Source organism: Lynx rufus, unplaced genomic scaffold (assembly GCF_022079265.1).
Source record: "Lynx rufus isolate CCGP_SWC_20201006 ecotype Redwood Valley unplaced genomic scaffold, mLynRuf1.p SCAF_28, whole genome shotgun sequence".
Taxonomy (NCBI): Eukaryota; Metazoa; Chordata; class Mammalia; order Carnivora; family Felidae; genus Lynx; species Lynx rufus.
In genome coordinates, this window is record NW_025814843.1 from 8,045,635 (window position 1) to 8,068,216 (window position 22,582).

A 22,582-nucleotide genomic window follows, 5' to 3' on the forward strand; every position below is an offset into this window, starting at 1 on the left:
CACTTAGCACCCTGCCTTTGAAGAATGGCGTTTATTTGTCAAGTTTCCCTCGGCACCACCTGGGCTTCGCAGAAGAGGAAAGTGAGGTGCAGAGAGCTGCACTCGGCCCTGGGGCCCCTTCCCATCCAAGCCTCAACTAGTCAGAGCCTGGATTTCCTGTGCTCTGTGCATTTTGTGCAGAGAACCCACCGGGCAAATATGTGCACATTTGATTTTCGCAGCCCTGGGGTCCCGTGGGTGGAGTCCCGGGGAGTGAAGGGCGGCTCAGGTAGAGCCGCAGGGACTCGGGCCTGGAACAGGGTGGGGTCCCCTCCAGGGCTCACCTGCTGGTCCGCCTTCCAGTGACACCATGAGCAGTGACACTGAGATGGAAGTGTTCGGCATCGCCGCTCCTTTCCTCCGGAAGTCGGAAAAGGAGAGGATCGAGGCTCAGAACCAGCCCTTTGATGCCAAAACCTACTGCTTTGTGGTCGACTCAAAGGAGGAATACGCCAAGGGGAGAATTAAGAGTACTCAGGATGGGAAGGTCACGGTGGAAACCGAAGACAACCGGGTAAGCCTTGCGCACGCCCCCTGCAGGCCGCTGGGCCCTCTGTCCGTCCCTGGGGTCCCAGCGTCTGTGCCCCTGCCCGCGCCCACAAGGCTTCCCTGGTGTCCTCGGAGAAAGCCTAGTAACGCTGGCCTCAGGCTGCAGGATGGGCAAAGATCCCGGTTGTGGCTGGTTAAAGCGATTCGTGTTCAGGAGCTTTTGCTGACGTTCACAGCACTCTAGGGGCAGCGCAGGGGTGTGGGGTTGGGAATCCAACTGCGAGAAGATCTCCTTTAGTAAAACACTCTCGCTTGGTAGCCTGGGTTTCCCTATTTCCTTCTAGTGGTAGCCACCTGAGGAAGCATGGAAAGTATGAAGTATGGGAAACGGGTAGGGGTCCTAGTGGACCACACAGGTGCCATGTGAAAAGGCAGCCTCCCTCTATGTGGCCTATTACATTCCGGCCCAGAACATTGTTGGGGGTGCTTGGAGAAATTCTGGACTTCACTACTTTCTGGAATCGAGACCAGAAGAATCTGGAAATGTTCCGAGAAAAGTTTCAAAGAAAATTAAAAGAAGAACAAGAAAATCTGAAAGAGAAGAGGAAATAGTGTCAGTGGGTCGGGGTGAAGAAAACAAGCAGTGAGAATTGTCCTTCGATGCCACCATGCACTGGGGCTCCGGGAGGGTGGCTCTTGGGATGTGTCAGGTGGCGAAGCTGAGAGTGGGTCTGCGAGGCAGCAGGGAAGGTGAAAGCCAGACATAACAAAGATGGTCTGGACCCGTCACAAGGAGGGCTAGTTGCATGGGGTGGTTTAAGTAGATCCCTGCTTGAGGCCAGGAGAAGGCAGGTTGCCCGCCCGCCAGCCTTGCCCAGAGATGGGACCATTGCAGAGAGCAAAAGGCACAATCCCCGAGTGACAGAAACAATCACGTGCTGTCACTGCCCCATCTTCTCCCGCTGTCAGAGGGGCCTTTTCCCCAGGGCTTGCCCCTTGGGATCCAGGCTCTTTGTGGGATCCAGACAGATACCTGCAGGGGGAGAAACACACAGCGGACCCCAGGTAGTCCTTGTGCCTCTTCCCACGCAGACCCTAGTGGTCAAACCCGAGGACGTGTATGCAATGAACCCCCCCAAGTTCGACCGGATCGAGGACATGGCCATGCTGACGCACCTGAACGAGCCAGCCGTGCTGTACAACCTCAAGGACCGGTACACCTCCTGGATGATCTATGTGAGTGCCCACACTTCCTGGGGCATCTGATGGTGCTGGGGGGTGGGGGCAGGTGGGGACATTTGTGTGGGTAACGGCATCAGAAAGCCTAGTGTTTGACTCAGCTGTCCAACAAAAGAGGGGAAATGGGAGGAGAGGATGAGGGAAGGGGTTAGAGACAGACAGCAGGTGACAGAGGAAGAGGGGACTGGGAAGAGAGGCTGGAAGCAGGGAGGGAAGGCAGGGGCAGGAAAGCCAGGCTGAGCTCCAGGTCTGGGCAGGGTCATTTGCCGGAGGGCCAGCCGCTCCCCTCTCTCAGTCATCTGCCCCATCGCTGAAGAGAAATCAATCTCTCCTTTACAAGTTTAGCATAAGGAAAGTGAGATAATAATAAAAGCAAAGGCTTTCACACACACACACACACACACACACACCCCGTTTTTACACTCCCACAGACCTACTCAGGCCTCTTCTGCGTCACCGTCAACCCCTACAAGTGGCTGCCGGTGTATAACCCTGAGGTGGTGGAGGGCTACCGAGGCAAGAAGCGCCAGGAGGCCCCGCCCCACATCTTCTCCATCTCTGATAACGCCTATCAGTTCATGTTGACAGGTGCGTCTCTGGAGGGGGGGATGGGGGGGCGCTGGAATGGAGGGCCAGCCTGTACCCTCCAGCACGAAGAGAGGAGGGTAGAGGGATTTAGGTTGAAAGGGTCCAGATCTTTTAGGGCCTTACAGGGGCCCTGCTAGAGAGTTTGGGTTGAATGCAAGCGTTGCGTAAAGCCTATGAAACCGACAGGTTTACGGGGTGAAAATAAAGATTGCCAATGTCATGTGGTCCAGCCTGGTTAGATGAGAAGCCACTGGCTGGTTTGAAGCAGAGCCTTACCCTCTGAGTCTTACTGTCAAAGAGGAGGCTCTTGGAGCCACCCCCGGGACCACACAGAATGCTACAGGCAAGAGGACCGGCGTAGTGAACCTGGACCGCCTGACAAAATGGGGAAGTTCTTTCTGCCGCCATCAACTCTATTTTATTTTCTCCTCCTGCAGACCGTGAAAACCAGTCCATTCTGATCACGTAAGTGTCATAGCTGTGGCTCTTTGTCTCCAATGCAGGAGGCAAAGGTGCTGTTTGCTCTGTGGATTAGAAAGGGGGCACCTGGATGGCTCAGTCGGTTAAGTGTCTGACTCTTGATTTCAGCTCAGGTCATGATCTCACGGTTCATGGGTTCGAGCCCTGCATCGGGCTCTGCACTGACAGTGCGGAGCCTGCTTGGGATTCTCTCTCTCCCTCTCCCTATGTCCCTTCCCTGCACATTCTGTCTCTCTCAAAATAAGTAAAGAAGCCTAAACAAATTCTTTTTAAACAGAAAGTACCTAAAGCAGAGTCTGTGATAAAAAGATGGAGATGGTGATGGGCAAGAGGGTATGTGCAAGGTCTCAGGAAACTGGGATTGCCCGCCGCTGGGGCAGCTCAGAAGTGATGAGGCTTCCCTGGGGCCTCTGCCTCTCTGAGTAGTTTCTCACATTGGTCTAGTAGGTGTGTGTCCGCTGTGGCTCAGGGGTATGTCCAGGCCTCTGTGTGACATCTTGGGGAGGCAGTTGACACCTACAGGACGTGTTTCTTTCTCTCTCTCTTTGGGTCACAACAAATAGCGGAGAATCCGGGGCAGGGAAGACTGTGAACACCAAGAGGGTCATCCAGTACTTTGCAACAATTGCGGCTACTGGAGACCTGGCCAAGAAGAAGGACTCCAAGATGAAGGTATAGGGAAGGGAGGGGTTTGCCATGCTTCTGCTTGTGACCGTGGTCTCAGCCTCACAGCGAGGGGTGTGAGGAGGCCACATTCCCCTCTCTTCAAGGCAAGGAGGGCAGGCTCAGACTTGAAGTCCTCAGAGAGCCCGTGACTGCAGACAACCCAGTGTGGGGTCGAGCTTACACGACCAGATCCTGTGATTTCCTCCGAAACAGGGATGTAAGGCTTAACTAAGGAAGGTCATTTGGGGAGCAGCTCAGAGAGCTTTTTCTTTTTTTTCTTTTTTGATCTTTTAAATGTTTATTTCTTTTTGAGAGAGAGAGAGAGAGAGAGAGAGAGAGAGAGAACAAGCGGGGGAGGACAGAGAGAGAGGGAGACACAGAATCCAAAGCAGCCTCCAGGCTCTGAGCTGTCAGCACAGAGCCCAACACGGGGCTCGAACTCACAGACCGTGAACTCACAGACCACAAGATCATGACCTGAGCCAAAGTAGGTTTAACTGACTGAGCCACCCAGGTGCCCGGAGAGCTTTTTCTTTTTATGGCAGAATCACAGGCACCAGTTTAGGAAAACTGTAGCCACACGTGCTTTTCCAAACAAACAGATGACAACAGTACAAAATGAATGCAGATGACCCAACTAACTGAAGAACCGAGGGACTGAATGAAGCATTATGGGAATTTTACATCAAGACACCCAAGTGTACCCAAGGACGGTAAAACCTTGGTTTGCGAGCAGAGTTCGTTGGAGAAACAGGCTTGTAATCCAAAGCACTCATGTTATCAAAGTGAGTTTCGAGAACCATTGGCTCAGTTGGGATCATGTGACATTGAGCATCATGTACTACTTGTATTGCAAGACACTGTTCATTTATCAAGTTAAAATTTATTAGAAGTGTTTGCTTGTCTTTCGGAACACTCACAAAACAAGTTACTCGCAATCCAAGGTTTCACTGTATTACAAAACAGCAAGAGGGTGTGAAGTGGGCCATGTTGAGGATTTGTCGGTACTTGAACTGGAAAAGTCAAGGAGGGATGGGCTCTGCCCTGGACAGCAAGGGTGGGTGGGAGTGACAGGGCCAGGGAGTGGTTCCCCCTGTCCCTTGCGGCTTCTTCCTCCCCACGATTCCTTGCATTAGGGGACGCTGGAAGACCAAATCATCAGCGCCAACCCATTGCTGGAGGCTTTTGGAAATGCCAAAACCGTGAGGAATGACAACTCATCTCGCTTTGTGAGTCTGAGTTCAGTTCAGCTGGGGTTTTCTCTGGGGCCCTCAGGACAGGCAATCTTCCTGTCCTCTCGGAGGCAACAGGCTGTGTGTGTAGGGGGGTGGGGTGGGGGGGAGACAGGCAATGATGGAATAGAACACAGCAACCAGACCATTTCAGATAATGATGCCTTCATGAAAAGCTCCACAAATGGGGCGTGTGATGGAGTGACTGGGGGCAGGATCTCCTTAAGACAGGAATGGTAGAAAAGGGATCTGGGGGGGGGTACTGGCCCATGAACCCCAAGATCTGCAGGATGAGGAGGGACAAAGGGAAAAGCAAGCACACTCTGGGGTGGGGGGAGACCTTATGTAGTCAAGGGACCCGAGAGAGTTCTCATGGTGGCAGCAAGGTGGGCAGGAGGTAGGTCCCAAGAGGTGGGGGAAGAGGAAGACAGAGGTCTGGTCATGTGGAGGCCACAAGAAGGGGGTTGGATTTTATTCAGGAAGCTACTGAGGGATTCTGTAAGCAGGGAAGTGACATGGTTTGATTTGCATCTTGAAAAAAAATCACTCTGTTACCTTATGACTGGATGGGGTGGGGGCCGTTTGGAGGAAATGTGGAGCAAAGGGCATGGAAGAAAGGGGGGCCCTCAAAATGGACAGAGAAGGGAGAAGGAGACATACTCAATTTTAGGTAGGGAAATAAAGCTCCTGTTCACACTGCCCAAGAGACTAGCGGGAACACTTGGAACCGCTTAGACATTGGTGTCTCTTCCTCGCCCCACCTCCCATAGGGCAAGTTCATCCGAATCCATTTTGGAACCACCGGGAAGCTGGCCTCCGCAGATATTGAAACGTGTAAGTAGATAACGGACAGGATGGCGGCTCGGGGTGGTGGGGCCAGTTTGGAAAACAGTGCCATGTTTGTGTTCATAGATCTGCTGGAAAAATCAAGAGTGACCTTCCAGCTGAAGGCTGAGAGAAGCTACCACATCTTCTACCAGATTCTTTCAAACAAGAAGCCTGAGCTCATAGGTGAGGCGTTGGGGCTCTGGCGTCACCGGACCAAGGAAAGTTGCACCTGTATATAGGGGACTAGGTAGCCAACGGAAGAAGTCTGTTTTAGGAATAGATGTGGCTATTTTGACAGTGATGTGTCAATTTGGAAAAAAACAAAAAACAAAAAACCAGAATCCAGTGGACAGGAACAAGATGAAACCATGACTGGATTTAGCACTGGTTCCAAAATCACCTTCTCAACAACTAGGCATTTAATTGTCCTTCTGCGCCCCCTAGTGTTCTGACGTAGGACCCAACCTCTCCCCAAATACCGAGAGGCACCAGGACAGGATATTCACCTGGCCCCTTGTTCCACACCCAACAGAGGCTTAGGTGAGCAGGCTCTTTGCTCATTGGCTGTACTTGGCCGGCCTTCTGGTCCCAAGCCTGGAAACACGCTGCAGCCTTTCAAGGGGTTTGGAAAACCACCTGTGCTTCCCCTCCATGGGGGCTCCTCTCCTGACCCCACTAAGCCAGTTTTCTGTATTAAATTTTCCCAACCTACACTGATATGCACCATTCATGTGCAAGGCAAGAGAACTCTAATGCTCTCTCGGGCTCCTAATCTACGTTGCCTGGGCAGGCTGCAAAGTCTTCCCTGGACTTTAAATGGTCAGCCACAGCCTGAGTAGTGGGAAGCTGTTGAAGAGATTTCTAACTCCAAGCTCAGTTTGGGCTCCAGCAGTGAGAACCTCAGCCCAGAATCCAGGAGCTCAAATCCACTGGGTGGATGTTTTCTTTGCACCTGGGGGACCTCTTGATTTTGAATCTGTCATTTCAGAGCTGCTCCTCATTACAACCAACCCTTACGACTACCCGTTCATCAGCCAGGGTGAAATCCTGGTGGCCAGCATTGATGACGCGGAGGAGCTGTTGGCTACCGACGTAAGTAGAACAGAGGCAATACGTGTCGGGTGCCCCTCCTCCATCACGAGGGTCCGTGGACTAACATGCTGTTCTTTGAATGCCAGAGCGCCATCGACATCCTGGGCTTCACCCCAGAAGAGAAGTCTGGCCTCTACAAGCTGACAGGCGCCGTGATGCACTATGGGAACATGAAGTTCAAGCAGAAGCAGCGGGAAGAGCAGGCAGAGCCTGACGGCACCGAAGGTACAAAATCACCACAACAGGACATAAGCCCGAGCTGGGGGGGGGGGGGGGGTGGTCCGTGGAGATCATTTGGTGCCTCGTTTGAAAGCAATTAATCCTTCTTCCACCTGCAGAGGTGGACCTCTCTGGGGCTCTGATGCCCAGTGTTACCATCCCCATTTGCTGAATCACTGGAATGGGCTTGTTTCCGAGGCAATGAGACACGACCAGGGCTTTCCGGAACCCAGTCCTACCTTTTCATAAAAGCTATCATATCCTCTGAGTGACTTGGCTCCCGTTGGCCACATACCAGCAGTTTAAAGATATGGAACATGGGTGCCTGGGTGGCTCAGTTGTTTGAGCATCCGACTTTGGCTCAGGTCATGATCTCATAGTATGTGGGTTCGAGCCCCATATCGGGCTCTGTGCTGACAGCTCAGAGCCTGGAGGCTGCTCGGATTCTGTGTGTGTGTCTTTCTCTCTCTGCCCCTCCCCCACTCATGCTCTGTCTCTCAAAAACAAATAAACGTTTTTTAAAAATACACAGATATGGAACGTAAAACAAGACAACCTTCACCAAGCTTTGAAACATCTGGATGATTTTCAGAGTGGTTCCTCTACTTTGCCAAGCCTGACGGGTGTCCCTCTGTCTTTCTTTTCCTGGCAGTGGCCGACAAAACAGCCTATCTGATGGGCCTGAACTCTTCGGACCTCCTGAAGGCTTTGTGCTTCCCCAGAGTGAAAGTTGGGAATGAGTACGTTACCAAAGGTCAAACCGTGGATCAGGTAAGTGGCTGCTTAGAGGCTGGGAGAGACACAGGCACCTGACGGCCATCACCTTCCAACCCCAGTGACCTTTCCTCTAACAGGTCCACCATGCTGTGAATGCCCTTTCCAAATCAGTTTATGAAAAGCTGTTCTTGTGGATGGTCACTCGCATCAACCAACAACTGGACACAAAGCTGCCAAGACAACACTTCATTGGTGTTTTGGACATTGCGGGCTTTGAGATCTTTGAGGTTTGTGTTCCCAGTGCTCATGTCTTCACATGGCTGTGTGTGAAGGGACTGGTCATGATGATCCTAGAGGGAACAGGTTGAGGTGAGCAACCCGTCAGAGCAGCACACCCTGTAGGGCACCGTAGGGTGGATCAGGTAGAAGAGAAGTACTTTGTGGGGTGGGGGGGCTGTATAATTTCAAGAGAGGAGGAGATGCGTGGTAAGTGGAATTTTATAAAAGACATTGTGAAGTGGATAAAAGAAAGAACTCAAATGCAATTATTGGCATAGGAAGAGCCAGCCACATAGAGAAGTTGATAAGCCAGTCACGGGATTTTCACATAAATACCCTGCTGTTCTAGGTTCTCATATAGCCATCCGTGAGAGCATATATTTTGTGTCTACAAGAGACACAAGACATGCTGGCGAATGAAAGATGAGCTTGTAGTTTGTAGAGGAAAACAGAAGGTATGTACTGTGCACCTAAGAGTAACTACAAAATAAGCAGACCGTGCTTGGTGCACAGGAGAGATCCCGACCATGGGGACTCGGGGGACAGAGAAACACCTTCTAGCTAGAAGTTAAGAGAAGTCTCCAAGGAGGAGATGTGATCTGGGCTAGACCCTGAAGAACATGCCTGTGTCGGGGGCGGGGGTGGGGGGGAATGGATGAGTTGGCAGAGCCTGAGGCAGTGAAGAGGGAGGCTGATGGGTCTTTGGTTTTCGAAGTCTAACTTTGCATGTGAACTCTGTATTTTGGCATCAGTACAACAGCCTGGAGCAGCTGTGCATCAACTTCACCAACGAGAAGCTGCAACAGTTCTTCAACCACCACATGTTCGTGCTGGAGCAGGAGGAGTACAAGAAGGAGGGCATCGAGTGGACGTTCATCGACTTTGGGATGGACCTGGCTGCCTGCATCGAGCTCATCGAGAAGGTGTCCTGATCTGTCCACTCAGTAACCTCGTCTTGTCTACTCTGCGGCTCACTGCTGCAGCTCACGTGTACCTTACACGCGTTTTGCTTTGCTTTAATCCAGCCTATGGGCATCTTCTCCATCCTGGAGGAGGAGTGCATGTTCCCCAAGGCCACAGACACCTCTTTCAAGAACAAGCTGTACGACCAGCACCTGGGCAAGTCCAGCAACTTCCAGAAGCCCAAGGTGGTCAAGGGCAGGGCTGAGGCCCACTTCTCGCTGATCCACTATGCGGGCACTGTGGACTACAGTGTCTCGGGCTGGCTGGAGAAGAACAAGGACCCGCTGAACGAGACCGTGGTCGGCTTATACCAGAAGTCCTCCAACAGGCTCCTGGCACACCTCTACGCCACCTTTGCTACGGCAGATGGTAACAGACTCCACAGAGCGCCTTGTGTCTGTGCTATCTCCTGTGCCTCAGTTCACAGGCCCAAAAGATCCCTGTAGATCTGATAAGAATGTGCGCCATATTTTATGTCTTTCAGCTGACAGTGGAAAGAAGAAAGTTGCCAAGAAGAAGGGTTCTTCTTTCCAAACTGTGTCTGCCCTCTTCAGGGTAAGAAAAATACAAGTTTATTTGCTTGCAGTTGGTTTAAGCGATTGCAAAATGAGCAATGGAGACAACCTTGGTTTATTCAAGAATAGTAATGTGGTCTCAATCTGATTGCTGTTACTCGGGGAGCTGAGTGGCAGTTTGATAAAATATGAACCTATAATAATATAATAATTATATAAATATACAAATATGTAAATGAGGTGTAACAAATGTGGGTCCAGAATTTCATTATCACTCTGTACAGCAAGGAGTTGGGCTAGATGGCCTAGGGAGTGAGTCCTCAGCACAAACCTTCCAAGTTGCCAAAAGGACACAGGCAATAGCATCCCAAGCTCCCTGTGGAGCCAGACGCATTTCTGGAATTGATTTCAGAGAGCATTTTGTACATGGTTAGTCTCCAGCTCACTGAGAAGCAAAAGGCTATTGTTATCGGTTACTTGCCTGCACCTCTAGCAATTGGGGTATTCAAAGAAAGAGTTAAAAGATTTCGTCCTTTACAATTCATGGTAAGTTCAAAATAGATGCCTCATTTTTCATTACGATATATCTCTGTCTCTGTAAAAACCTATAGCAGCCTGTCAAATGTAGTCTTTTTCTTTTAGGAAAACCTCAACAAGTTGATGTCAAATTTAAGAACGACTCATCCTCACTTTGTGCGCTGTATAATCCCCAATGAAACCAAAACTCCAGGTAAGACACCTGCTGGCGCTGTACATGGTGCCCAGTTTCCAGGAGATCCTGCATGAATCTGATGTTTCTCACCTCTCTTCTCAGGGGCCATGGAACACAGTCTTGTCCTGCACCAGTTGCGATGTAATGGTGTCCTGGAGGGCATCCGCATTTGCAGGAAGGGATTCCCAAATAGGATTCTGTATGGAGATTTTAAGCAAAGGTATGTGATAAAAATGTCATATACGCTTCTTGCTGAGGTGTGTAGATGCTGGGATTTGAGAGGGAGAAATACTGGTGTGAAAAGGCCCGTTTCAACAGAGCAGGTACAGAGTTTCAGGTAAAATGATTGACGTACCTCCTGGCCAAGCATGTATGCACTTCTTTCTTCCATGTTTTCTCAAGAGATTGTCTGATATCCAATATGGCAGAAAAAGACCTTCCCTGAGAATCAGGAGGCTTGGATTAAAGGCCATCACCCAGCAGTGTGACTGTGTGCGAGTTTCTTTCCCTCTCTGGACCTTAGCCTTCTTGCCTATTAGGAGAGAGGCCCAAACTAGTTGGTCTCCAAGGTTTACGTCTTTGCTGATGGTCTATGATTATCCCTGTATCTACAATGGCAGATACCGAGTGCTGAATGCCAGCGCAATCCCTGAGGGACAATTCATCGACAGCAAGAAGGCTTGTGAGAAGCTGCTGGCGTCCATCGATATTGACCACACTCAGTACAAATTTGGGCATACCAAGGTAATGCCTCGGTTTTGACAGATGCTGGCCCATAGTCCCTTTTGGACTTCTCCAGCACACAGACTCATATCATCCTTCTCCCCCGGAAGGTGTTCTTCAAGGCTGGCTTGCTGGGAACGCTGGAAGAAATGCGGGATGACCGCCTGGCCAAACTGATCACCCGGACACAAGCGGTGTGCAGGGGGTTTCTCATGCGTGTGGAATTCCAGAAGATGGTGCAGAGAAGGTCGAGGAGGGTCTCTGTTCAAGCATGAGCTCTTTGGGGAAGGCGGCGGTGGGGGGGGGTCTCTCCTGGAAATAATCAATGTTTTCTTTTCAGGGAGTCCATCTTCTGTATCCAGTACAACGTCCGCGCCTTCATGAACGTCAAGCACTGGCCCTGGATGAAACTCTTCTTCAAGATCAAGCCCCTCCTCAAGAGCGCAGAGACTGAGAAGGAGATGGCCACCATGAAGGAGGAGTTTCAGAAAACCAAAGACGAACTCGCCAAATCAGAGGCGAAGAGGAAGGAACTGGAGGAAAAATTGGTGACTCTAGTACAAGAGAAGAATGACCTACAGCTCCAAGTGCAAGCTGTGCGTGTCTAGAATTTTTTTTTTAACTTTTCTTGTAGATTTGATTATTTAGAAAAACTGGACTTGGGGTGGGATTTTTGATTTTTAGTTGGGGTGCTTCATAAAGGACTTCATGTATACCAAGGTGCTGGAAATGTCACAAACCTTATCTCATCAAAGGAAGTCATGATTCTTTTTTTTTTTTTTTTAAGGAAAGTGAAAACTTGCTGGATGCAGAGGAAAGGTGTGACCAGCTGATCAAAGCCAAATTCCAGCTGGAGGCCAAGATCAAGGAGGTGACTGAGAGAGCTGAGGATGAGGAGGAGATCAACGCCGAGCTGACGGCCAAGAAGAGGAAACTGGAGGACGAGTGTTCAGAGCTCAAGAAAGACATCGATGACCTTGAGCTGACCCTGGCCAAGGTTGAAAAGGAGAAGCATGCCACAGAGAACAAGGTACTCTCTCTCCGTGGGTCTTTCCAGCTTCGTGTAGTCCTTGCGAACCAGACTTTATTTCTTCTTCTAATTGCTTGTGGCCTTTTCTTAGGTTAAAAACCTTACTGAAGAACTTGCTGGGTTGGATGAAACCATTGCAAAGCTGACCAGGGAGAAGAAGGCCCTCCAAGAGGCCCACCAGCAGACCCTGGATGACCTCCAAGCCGAAGAGGACAAAGTCAACTCTCTGAGCAAAATCAAGAGCAAATTGGAGCAGCAAGTTGATGATGTAAGGAAATAGTACTAATTGGGAGTCCCAGAACTTCAGGGTTGGAAGAACCCCCCAAATCCTCTGGTGCAGAGCATTTGTTCTCAAAAGGATATGGTGTCCTTTTCAGCTGGAAAGCTCCCTAGAACAAGAAAAGAAGCTCCGTGTAGATCTGGAAAGGAACAAAAGGAAGCTGGAGGGAGACTTGAAGCTTGCCCAAGAGTCCATATTAGATCTGGAGAGCGATAAGCAGCAGCTGGATGAAAGGCTCAAGAAGTAGGTCCTAAAACCACTGCTTTCCGTCTTCCAAGTCTCTGGCTGTCCTGTCTTCACGCATTCTACATTTCCCTCCACAGGAAGGATTTCGAATACAGTCAGCTGCAGAGCAAAATGGAAGATGAGCAGACTCTGGGCCTCCAGTTTCAGAAGAAGATCAAAGAGCTACAGGTAGGAGGAATCCTGGACTTTTCTTTCACATGAAGGTCGCCCACCGTAGGCTGGGTGCCGCCTGCTGTAAGCCATTGCGAGCAGGTGGGCGGGACCATGGGAATGCCCGCCTCATCGGTTGCCTTTCTGCTAGGCTGACCCAGCAGCGATGAGCAATTTTTCCATAGTTTAAAATAAAATACATAACAAAGGTGTCTGGGGTCAACATGTAGTTGAAGGGAGAACATCCTGGGTTGGTCATTGCAGAGGTAATGACCACGCTGGGGCAGGAAAAACTTGTATTACAGGAAATGAGCACCATTTCCTCCTATAGGAGAAGCTTAAACTTTGGTTTATCTAATGAGAATGGAAACTAGCCCATGCTTGACATGCAGGGTGAGTCACTCTAGGGACCGACTGCCCATGGGCGAATGGCTGCCCTCCACAGGCTCGGATTGAGGAACTGGAAGAAGAGATTGAGGCAGAGCGGGCAACCCGTGCAAAGACAGAGAAGCAGCGCAGCGACTACGCCCGGGAACTGGAGGAGCTGAGCGAGAGGCTGGAGGAGGCGGGAGGCGTCACCTCCACCCAGATCGAGCTGAACAAGAAGCGGGAGGCTGAGTTCCAGAAGATGCGCAGGGACCTGGAGGAGGCCACCCTGCAGCACGAAGCCACGGCGGCCACCCTGAGGAAGAAGCACGCGGACAGCGTGGCCGAGCTGGGGGAGCAGATAGACAACCTACAGAGGGTCAAGCAGAAGCTGGAGAAGGAGAAGAGCGAGTTGAAGATGGAGATCGACGACCTGGCCAGCAATGTGGAGAGCGTGTCTAAATCGAAGGTGCTCTGGCAGGACGGGGCCCAGTGCTTTTGCGGAGAGCCGCCTCTGGGTCTTTGCGGTCTGAATACGGACTTGGTTCTCTCCCCCTTCTCAATCCTTTAGGCCAATCTAGATAAAATATGCCGAACTCTGGAGGATCAGTTAAGCGAGGCCAGGGGCAAGAACGAGGAAATTCAAAGGAGCATGAGCGAGCTGGCCACACAGAAGTCCCGTCTGCAGACGGAGGCTGGTGAGCGATGGGATGGGAGGGGCCGCGCCTTCTGGTCGCCTATGGTGGGGGGCGACTGGTCGACAGGAAAGGGCAGCACTGTGTGGGGAGAACCTCTAGGAAAGCATATTATCAGAGAAAAGCCATTAGAATAACAAAAAAGGGATCATTCAAAATATCATGAAGGGGGGGCACCATTGAGAGTTCAGTAAAAACAGGGGTGAAGAGAAGCAGACCGGAACGAGAAGGGATCCAGAACATCATCTGGTTCAAGCTCTTTCAACACCAATAATACCTTGCATCAAGAAGGATCTAAATGTCAGAAACAGGACTAGAAATAAGGCTCTTGGCTCTTCCATATCTTGCCACGCACGAATTCAGATATGTGGTATGCAGTCAAGTGTTTCAGACAATAGATCAAGAAACACGGCCGGTTTGGATAGGCTCCTGCTGCGTAGTAGTGGAAATACAGGGAAACGTTATCTGGGGCTTTCACCTAGGAAATGTGCCCTGCCCCCAGCCCTGCTCCTCCAGCCCATCATCCCAGTGAATCAGTCAATCCTTTGCTAGCAGCCACGACCAACACAGGGAAGAAGAGAGGCTTAGTTGCCACTTTCTATAATAACCTTGGGAATTTCTGGGAATTCACCTCTGGAGGCATAAGGCCTCTCCCCCCACCTCTCCCCTCTTCCCTCCGCAGAAGCATATAAACCTCAACCTACCACCTTTACCCAAGAGTCTAACCTCAAATTACTAGCTGTAAAGTCCTAAGAAAGCATTAGTTCTCTTTCATGGCAAACCAACAAACAGCTGGAAACACCAGCCACTGGAAGGTCTGATGGGTGTTTTTAGGTGGTAATGGTTGTTGTTTTTTTAATGTTTTATTTATCTTTGAGAGAGAGAGAGGGAGAGAGTGCAAGTTGGGGGGGGGGGGGTGGCGGGCAGAGAGAGAGGGAGACACAGAATCCCAAGCAGGACCCAGGCTCTGAGCTGTCAGCACAGAGCCCGATGTGGGGCTTGAACCCACGAACTGTGAGATCATGACCGGAGCCGAAGTTGGATGCTTAACCGACTGAGCCACACAGGTGTCCCTAGGTGGTAATGTTTAAATTTACAATCGTTCTCAATGGGTTTTATTGGCAAAAGTCACCCCAAGCTTCTAGGAGTTTATGACAATATCTTATCAGTTGTGTCTTTGGTTTCCTTTTCATGGACACCTCTCTTCTCCCCCAAGAAAGGACCACACCTGCTCATTTAGTCTCTCCCCAGATCTTAGCACAGTGCCTAACACATAGCAGGAACTTGATGAATGAATGAATGAATGAATGAATGAATGAATGAATGAAAAAGTGAATAAAATGAAAATATCTCCTTCTGGACACAGGTGAGCTGAGTCGTCAACTGGAAGAAAAGGAAAGCATAGTGTCCCAACTTTCCAGGAGCAAGCAAGCATTTACCCAGCAAATAGAGGAGCTCAAGAGGCAGTTAGAGGAAGAAAGTAAGGTAGGAAATCCAAGGGAGTGCTTCCTTGATCTCCTCTTCCATTACCACCTGTGGGAAAACACGGCAACTTGACTCAGGAGGCGATGGTAGCAGGGTCACGGTGCAAGACACCAAAATGCTAATCCACTGGGGGCCCTCCTCTTCCTTGACTCTTGCAGGCCAAGAACGCGCTGGCCCACGCCCTGCAGTCCTCCCGCCACGACTGTGACCTGCTGCGGGAACAGTACGAGGAGGAGCAGGAGGGCAAGGCCGAGCTGCAGAGGGCGCTGTCCAAGGCCAACAGTGAAGTGGCCCAGTGGAGGACCAAATACGAGACGGACGCCATCCAGCGCACAGAGGAGCTGGAGGAGGCCAAGTACGCAACTCCATTTGCCTTTAGAGGAATGAGAACTCTCAAATGATACTGACAGAGGGCACTGACTTTAGAACTATGTACTTGGGAATGGTTTTGTTACATTACCAGGTGTTCCCTCACCTCTTTTTTCTTTTGTATGTTTATTTATTTTTGAGAGAGAGAGAAACAGAATGCAAGCAGGGGAGGGGCAGAGAGAGAGAGAGAGAGAGAGGGAGACACAGAATCCGAAGCAGGCTCCAGGCTCTGAGCTGTCAGCACGGAGCCCGTCGCGGGGCTCGAACTCCCAGACCCCGAGATCATGAGCTGAGCCGAAGTCAGACGCTCAACCGACTGAGCTACCCAGGCGCCCCTTCCCCCACCTCTCTTAATATCTTTTAATGTGGCGCTGTGTGTGCCATTGGAGGGACCTGGCAGCAGCACATTTCATGAAGACAAACAACCTTGATCTTGGTTAGAGACAAGGCAGGTTACTGATCACTGCGCTTTAGCAGACAGGAAATTCTCCTGGGCTTATGAAAACAGGCGGCTGTTTGAGTCACACAGATGAGTGCTTCCAACTTGATGAATAGTGCTGTTCAGGAGGATTGAGATTTAAATAGCATCTGCTTCTCTTTCATATTCTTTAAGGAAAAAACTTGCTCAGCGCCTTCAAGACTCTGAGGAACAGGTTGAGGCAGTGAATGCTAAGTGCGCCTCCTTGGAGAAGACCAAGCAGAGGCTGCAGGGAGAAGTCGAGGACCTGATGGTCGACGTTGAAAGGGCCAACTCCATGGCCGCCGCTCTGGACAAGAAGCAGAGGAACTTTGACAAGGTGTGGGGTCAGCGCCATGCAAGCTGCACGCTTGGTGTTGGGGACTCCCTTGTAGTCCTGGGAGGAGGAGGCTGGGTCCCAGTCCTGATCGGCCCTACCGGCAGCGTGACCTTGGGCAAGTCCTGAACTTCACCGGGCTGGCTTTTCCTCCTGTGTAAAATGAAACGGGCATGGGTTGGGGGTGGAGGCCCCTCTCAAGCATTGTCGGGGGAGACAAACCAGTTGCTACAGTGTTGTTCCGTTCCATACATTTCCGTTCCCCACACTGCTGGTGTGTCTGGGGGGGGGGGCTGACACGAGGGACTCTAACTCGGGTCCCTTCGGGAGGCTCTCTGGAAGCCTCTCTTTTAGTAGGACACTAAGGTTGACTTGAACCGAAGTTTTAAGGAAATCTTTAGAAGTTCAGGGCAGAGAATTCCTTCTCGAAGGATCCATGGGCTTTTTAGAGATGGCAACCGTTGCGGATATGTTACTGATCTCGGGTATATTTGTGGGAGGAAATCTCCATCAGTCAGATAATCAGGAACAAGGATCTAAGGCAACAGATGCTATCGAGTGAAGCCGCACTTCTAGGCTTAGCTACCTGCACGCTTCTGTTTGGTTCGGGGCTTGGAGAAGAGCTGAGGAAGGGGACCCCTTCCATGCCTGTGTTCCAGGTGCTAGCCGAATGGAAAACCAAGTGCGAGGAGAGCCAGACAGAGCTGGAGGCATCTCTGAAGGAGTCCCGGTCCTTGAGCACCGAGCTCTTCAAACTGAAAAATGCCTACGAGGAAGCCTTGGATCAACTGGAAACCGTGAGACGAGAGAACAAGAATTTGGAGCGTAAGCAGCTCTAGACAGCCTGCCGTCTGCCTTGGTGCTGTCACCGGGGCGGGCATGGCTTCGGGACGCAAATCCCTGCTCGCGCGTCCTTCTGAGCATGTCCAGAAAGCGCTCGTCACCCGCTGGGGTGACTGAGGAGCTCTTGTCTGTCTGTCCGGTGTCTTGTCTCTGGGAAACAGCCACCTTAGAACCAGGACGGGCTGGTTACAGGGCCTCCCGCAGGTGCTTGTGGGGAGGCGCTCACGTGCAAACCCAAACTGATTTCTTTGCAGAGGAGATAGCAGATCTCACGGAGCAAATTGCTGAAAATGGGAAGACCATCCACGAACTGGAGAAATCAAGGAAGCAGATCGAACTGGAAAAGGCAGACATCCAGCTGGCTCTTGAGGAAGCGGAGGTGAGCAGACACCGGGCAGGCAGCCGTGGGGACAGCTCCCACCAGGGATGCCCGCTGGCCTCGCCCCGTGTCACCCTTCCCATCTCTGCCAAGCCACCGTCCTGATGCCGCCTCCTTTCCTATCTGCCGGCGTGAAACAACCCCTGTGGACTATCTTGGATTTATTGGGGAAAAATCATTACATTAAGATAGGTCTAAAAGTGAGATCTTGCAGAATCTTAGATGAATTTAAAGCATCCATAAGGCGCTTTATGCTCCTAAGGGATAGGATGATTTAAATGCTATTACTGTTTGATCAGATAATAAAAAACAAACGGCAGTGAAACAGACATGATTTCTGCACTGAAGTTAAAAAGGAAATTTTTAATTTATTTTTAAATTTATTTTTAATATAATTTATGGTCAAATTGGCTAACATACCATGTGTAAAGTGTGCTTTTGGTTTTGAGGGTAGATTCCTGTGGTTCATCACTTACATACAACACCCAGTGTTCATCCCAATGAGTGCCCTCCTCAATGCCCATCACCCACTTTCCCCTCTCCTCCACCCTCCCATCAACGCCCAGTTTGTTCTCTGTATTTAAGAGTCTCTTAGGGTTTGCCTCCCTCCCTCTCTGTCTGTAACTATTTTCCCCCTCCCTTCCCCCATGGACTTCTGTTAAGTTTCTCAAGATCCACATATGCATGAAAACATTCGATATCTGTCCTTGTCTGACTGACTTACTTCACTCAGCATAATACCCTCCAGTTCCATCCACGTTGTTGCAAACGGCAAGGTTTCATTCTTTCTCATTGCCAAGTAGTATTACATTGTATATAGAAACCACATCTTTTTCATCCATTCACCAGCTCTTTAAAAAGGGAATTTTTTAAAAGATAGTTTTGAATGCTGTTGAGTTACGGTTATGAAATGCCCCCCCAAAGGGTGAGGTAGCAGGCTCTGTTCCTTCACGGGCACTGTTCCTGTGTTTTTCTTCTCCCAAGGCCGCCCTTGAGCATGAAGAGGCCAAAATCCTCCGAATCCAGCTTGAACTGACACAGGTGAAATCAGAAATCGACAGGAAGATCGCCGAGAAAGACGAAGAGATTGAGCAGCTGAAGAGAAACTACCAGAGGACGGTGGAGACCATGCAGAGCGCCCTGGACGCCGAAGTGCGCAGCAGGAACGAGGCCATCAGGATCAAGAAGAAGATGGAGGGGGACCTGAATGAAATCGAGGTCCAGCTGAGCCACGCCAACCGCCAGGCTGCGGAGACCCTCAAGCACCTCCGGAGCGTCCAGGGGCAGCTGAAGGTTTGGGACGGCTCGTTGGCGGGAAAGCCTCTCCCGTCCGCAAGCGCTCAAAGACGTCGACTAGACTCGTGGCCCTCATGCCTCGACGCCAACTAGACCTTTCCTTTACTCTCCGCCTAGGACACCCAGCTGCACCTGGACGACGCGCTCCGGGGCCAGGAGGACCTGAAGGAGCAGCTGGCCATGGTGGAGCGCAGGGCCAACCTGCTGCAGGCTGAGGTCGAGGAGCTGCGGGCGACCCTGGAGCAGACGGAGAGGGCTCGGAAGCTGGCTGAGCAGGAGCTCCTGGACGCCAACGAGAGGGTGCAGCTGCTTCACACCCAGGTGAGGGGCGGGCGGGCCGGCGGAGGGGGAGAGACCCGGGCCTGACCCACGCCGGGTGACACGGCCCTCCTCCCCGCCCTAGAACACCAGCCTCATCCACACCAAGAAGAAGCTGGAGACGGACCTCACGCAGCTCCAGGGCGAGGTTGAAGATGCCAGCAGGGACGCCAGGAATGCGGAAGAGAAGGCCAAGAAGGCCATCACAGACGTAAGGCTCTCCCGTGCTGTCCCTGTGTGGCAGCCAAATCTGCGTTTCAGTAAAGCCCCTCCTTCTCCCAAGCCTGAGATAGTTCCCACCAGACAGCTGGGGGCCTCTCCGGGGGGAACACGTGGGATGCATTCTGCTCCCAAATTGCAATCTGCCTCCCCTGCATCCGACTCAGCACATCCCCTCCGCACATTTAAAAGGCCAATGTGATAAATAATGGGGCAGAGGAAAAAAAAAAAGAAAAAGACTGGAAAGGATTACAGTCTATTTCTAAGGCCCACAGACAGGTATGCTGTTCTCTCCTTCAACATCTCACTTGTTGCAGACATGAAAATGAAACTCTGAGATGTCACTATCTCACCAAATGTCACCTGGCCTGGCCTGAAGCCGCCTGGGCCTGAGCGGGCTTGTCCCCACCAGACACGGCTCCCACAGTGCCACCTGATGCTTGTGGGGACCACCGCAGCCCTTCTGCTCGCCCACGCCTCCATTCCCTACCCACCTTCCCTTCGGCTCACTATCCCCAAACCTGCACTGCAGGTACCGACTCCGTCTTCTGCAGGTCTCAGATTCCTTTGAAGACACACGCTGGTGATAATGAAGCAAAGAATTTCCTGGGGCGGTGAGGAAGGTCCCAGGGAGGCCAGTGTCAGAAAGGGAAGAGCCCATTTTCCATCCAGTCCCCGGAGGTTGTGTTAGTCAGGTTACTTTCTGTACTTGGTGTAGCTCTTCTCATGCTCCATTGTGGAAGAGTGGACTCAGGGACCGCCTTGTCCCTCGTCCTTTTTCTCTAGCACGACTCTGGTCCTTGGGTACCCAGGTTCCGGTAGCTCCAGGGCACCTGACCTTTGTATGCATCTTGGGGGGTTTGTGGTGTGATGCAATTGCAGGCGGCCATGATGGCCGAGGAGCTGAAGAAGGAGCAGGACACCAGCGCCCACCTGGAGCGGATGAAGAAGAACCTGGAGCAGACGGTGAAGGACCTTCAGCACCGTCTGGACGAGGCTGAGCAGCTGGCCCTGAAGGGCGGGAAGAAGCAGATCCAGAAACTGGAGACGCGGGTACCTGTGGGAGGAAGCCCTGGTTGAGCCTCTGGCCTCAACCGCTCGTTCTCCAGCCCAGACTAACTTCCCACCCGTTTCTGCAGATCCGGGAGCTGGAGTTTGAGCTCGAAGGGGAGCAGAAGAAGAACACAGAGTCCGTCAAGGGCCTGAGGAAATATGAGCGGCGGGTCAAAGAGTTAACCTACCAGGTAAGTGAAAGAAAGCATTTCTGCAAAGCGTTTTCTCTGCAAAGCGCAAACACCGCCCTGGGTTCCCGCTCCAGAATACAGGAAGCAACCCAGTGCCCCAGAGAAAGTGGCCAGACCTCGTGCAACTCTGCCCCCTCCTCTAGCCGCACGCTGTGTCCTTGCTTTTAGAGTGAAGAGGACAGGAAGAACGTGCTGAGGTTGCAGGATCTGGTGGATAAACTTCAAGTGAAAGTCAAATCCTACAAGAGGCAGGCCGAGGAGGCTGTAAGTCAGACACACACTGTGATTTTCCAACAGCAGCCTGGCCTGTCCCTCACAGGGAGCTCTGAGACAGGTGCGCGCTCACCTTCCTTGCCTGGGCTCTTTGGTTTTAGGATGAACAAGCCAATGCGCATCTCACCAAATTCCGCAAAGCTCAGCATGAGCTCGAGGAGGCGGAGGAACGTGCTGATATTGCAGAATCTCAAGTCAACAAGCTTCGCGCCAAGACCCGCGACTTCACCTCCAGCAGGGTGAGTGGTCCCCATGGACACTAGACGGAGAGCGGCAGGTGTAGGCGAGGGTTGTGGCTCCAGGGCACCTGGGAAGAACCCACAGTGATGCAGACACTTTGGAGCAGGAAGGAACCTTGGAGGAGCCTTTACTTTAGAACTGGTCAGTCTCAGGCACAGGAAAGCAAGGGGTCTGCTTGAAGTCATTTAGCTAAGATGAGTCTCACTGGAACACAAGTTTGCACTAAAATACCATCCTGAAAAGGAAGGAGCGTTTTCCTGCTGAGATCTTTCAGACGCCCTCTGCTGGCGCTGGTCTTCATTCACTGCACCTATAGGCAAATAACCACGGGTACCAGGTCCCTGAGGATGGGGCTTGTTCCCTGGGGGCCAGTTTCTCAGGCCTCCATGGATGCAGTCGTGTATTCTCCTGAGGTCCAAAAAATATCCTGTGTCCTCCTGAAAAACCCAAGCAAGCAACTCCCTGATGCTTGTGGGGAGAGGGGTCAGGAGGAAATGTGTCTCTGCTGTCTGACGCAACTCAAAATGCCCACTCTCTTTCCAGATGGTGGTCCATGAGAGTGAAGAGTGAGCAGCTCTCTTCTGGAACAGGGCAGAAAATATGCAAAATGTGTATTTTCATGGTTCCTGGCCATTACAGTTAATTCCCATGTGGCTGCTTCTTCTCATGCATTAAACTTTGCTTCCTTTTCAACTTAAGGCTGTAGCATTGTGTTTGTTTTCTCTTCCCTGTGTGGAAATGGTTCATTGCTTGGGGATTTCTATGCCTAATTTTGAAATCTCCGTAGGCAGATGGCTTGACAAACTCCTCTGGTGTGTGTATTTGGGAACAGAGGAAGATTGCTTTTTTTAAAAAATTAATTAATTAATTAATTAACTAATTAATTAATTAATCTATCTATTAAAAAAATTTTTTAATGTTTATTTTTGAGGGAGAGAGAGAAAGAGAGAGAGAGCACATGCAGGGGAGAGGCAGAGGGGGCGGGGAGACCCAGAATCGGAAGCAGGCTCCAGGCTCCGAGCTGTCAGCACAGAGCCCCACGTGGGGCTCGAACCCACAAATCGCGACATCGTGACCTGAGCAGAAGTCGGCCGCTTAACCAACTGAGCCACCCAGGTGCCCCAAGACTGCTTTTAAATATGAGATTGGATCATAAGGAAAAGATACTCCTAGATTAACCACTGCTTTGGCAGGGGGAGCAAAATGGGGGAGTTTGTTAAAAGAGTTGCCCCTCAATATGACATGAGGGAAACACAAAGGTTCAGGTCGGGGAAAATCCTGTCTCCTGCTGAATAGGGTTACAGGGCAACGGGCAGAGTCCCCTGTCTACAGCCTACCAGGAAGGCCCCCTGGAGTCTAGCAAAGCACTGTGCAAACTGTCAGGGACACACAAATGAAGGAGCTGGTGTTGGGCCTGTCCAAGAGCTCAGTCTGAATCTACCACTGAGTCCCTGGCTCCGTCTGCACTATTTCAAAGCCTCACAACGGAAAATCTTACCCTTTACCCAGGGTGAACCTGCCTTTGCCTTAAGAGAGAGGAAAATGGCAGGAAGTCACTATAACTCTCTGGCTGA

The 22,582-nt window shown here is 51.1% G+C and overlaps 1 protein-coding gene across 1 annotated transcript; it reads left to right on the forward strand.

Moving 5' to 3' along the window:
- The first annotated feature begins 349 nt into the window (after positions 1-349).
- Positions 350-21,578, forward strand: LOC124519533 (myosin-3). Its single transcript, XM_047089845.1, has 39 exons — positions 350-553; positions 1,621-1,764; positions 2,199-2,355; positions 2,793-2,820; positions 3,399-3,507; positions 4,638-4,730; positions 5,504-5,567; positions 5,646-5,744; positions 6,550-6,653; positions 6,740-6,878; positions 7,525-7,643; positions 7,727-7,876; positions 8,621-8,791; positions 8,894-9,200; positions 9,316-9,386; positions 9,989-10,076; positions 10,161-10,278; positions 10,679-10,802; positions 10,892-11,028; positions 11,122-11,377; positions 11,569-11,811; positions 11,903-12,079; positions 12,189-12,334; positions 12,415-12,505; positions 12,933-13,322; positions 13,425-13,551; positions 14,915-15,033; positions 15,192-15,388; positions 16,016-16,199; positions 16,856-17,021; positions 17,294-17,418; positions 18,403-18,711; positions 18,832-19,035; positions 19,118-19,243; positions 20,134-20,304; positions 20,391-20,495; positions 20,664-20,759; positions 20,870-21,007; positions 21,552-21,578. Exons 1-39 carry the CDS (start codon positions 350-352, stop codon positions 21,576-21,578), a joined length of 5,823 nt encoding a protein of 1,940 aa, XP_046945801.1.
- The last annotated feature ends 1,004 nt before the right edge of the window (positions 21,579-22,582 follow it).

What these genes read in the sequence shown, in the direction of transcription:
- LOC124519533 (XM_047089845.1), top strand. Translation starts at nt 350, where the DNA reads ATGAGCAGTGACACTGAGATGGAAGTGTTCGGCATCGCCGCTCCTTTC. An exon ending in CAGAAGATGGTGCAGAGAAG is followed by an intron (nt 11,029 to 11,121) that starts GTCGAGGAGGGT and finishes TTTTCTTTTCAG; the next exon opens with GGAGTCCATCTTCTGTATCC. An exon ending in TGCAGCTGCTTCACACCCAG is followed by an intron (nt 19,036 to 19,117) that starts GTGAGGGGCGGG and finishes TCCCCGCCCTAG; the next exon opens with AACACCAGCCTCATCCACAC.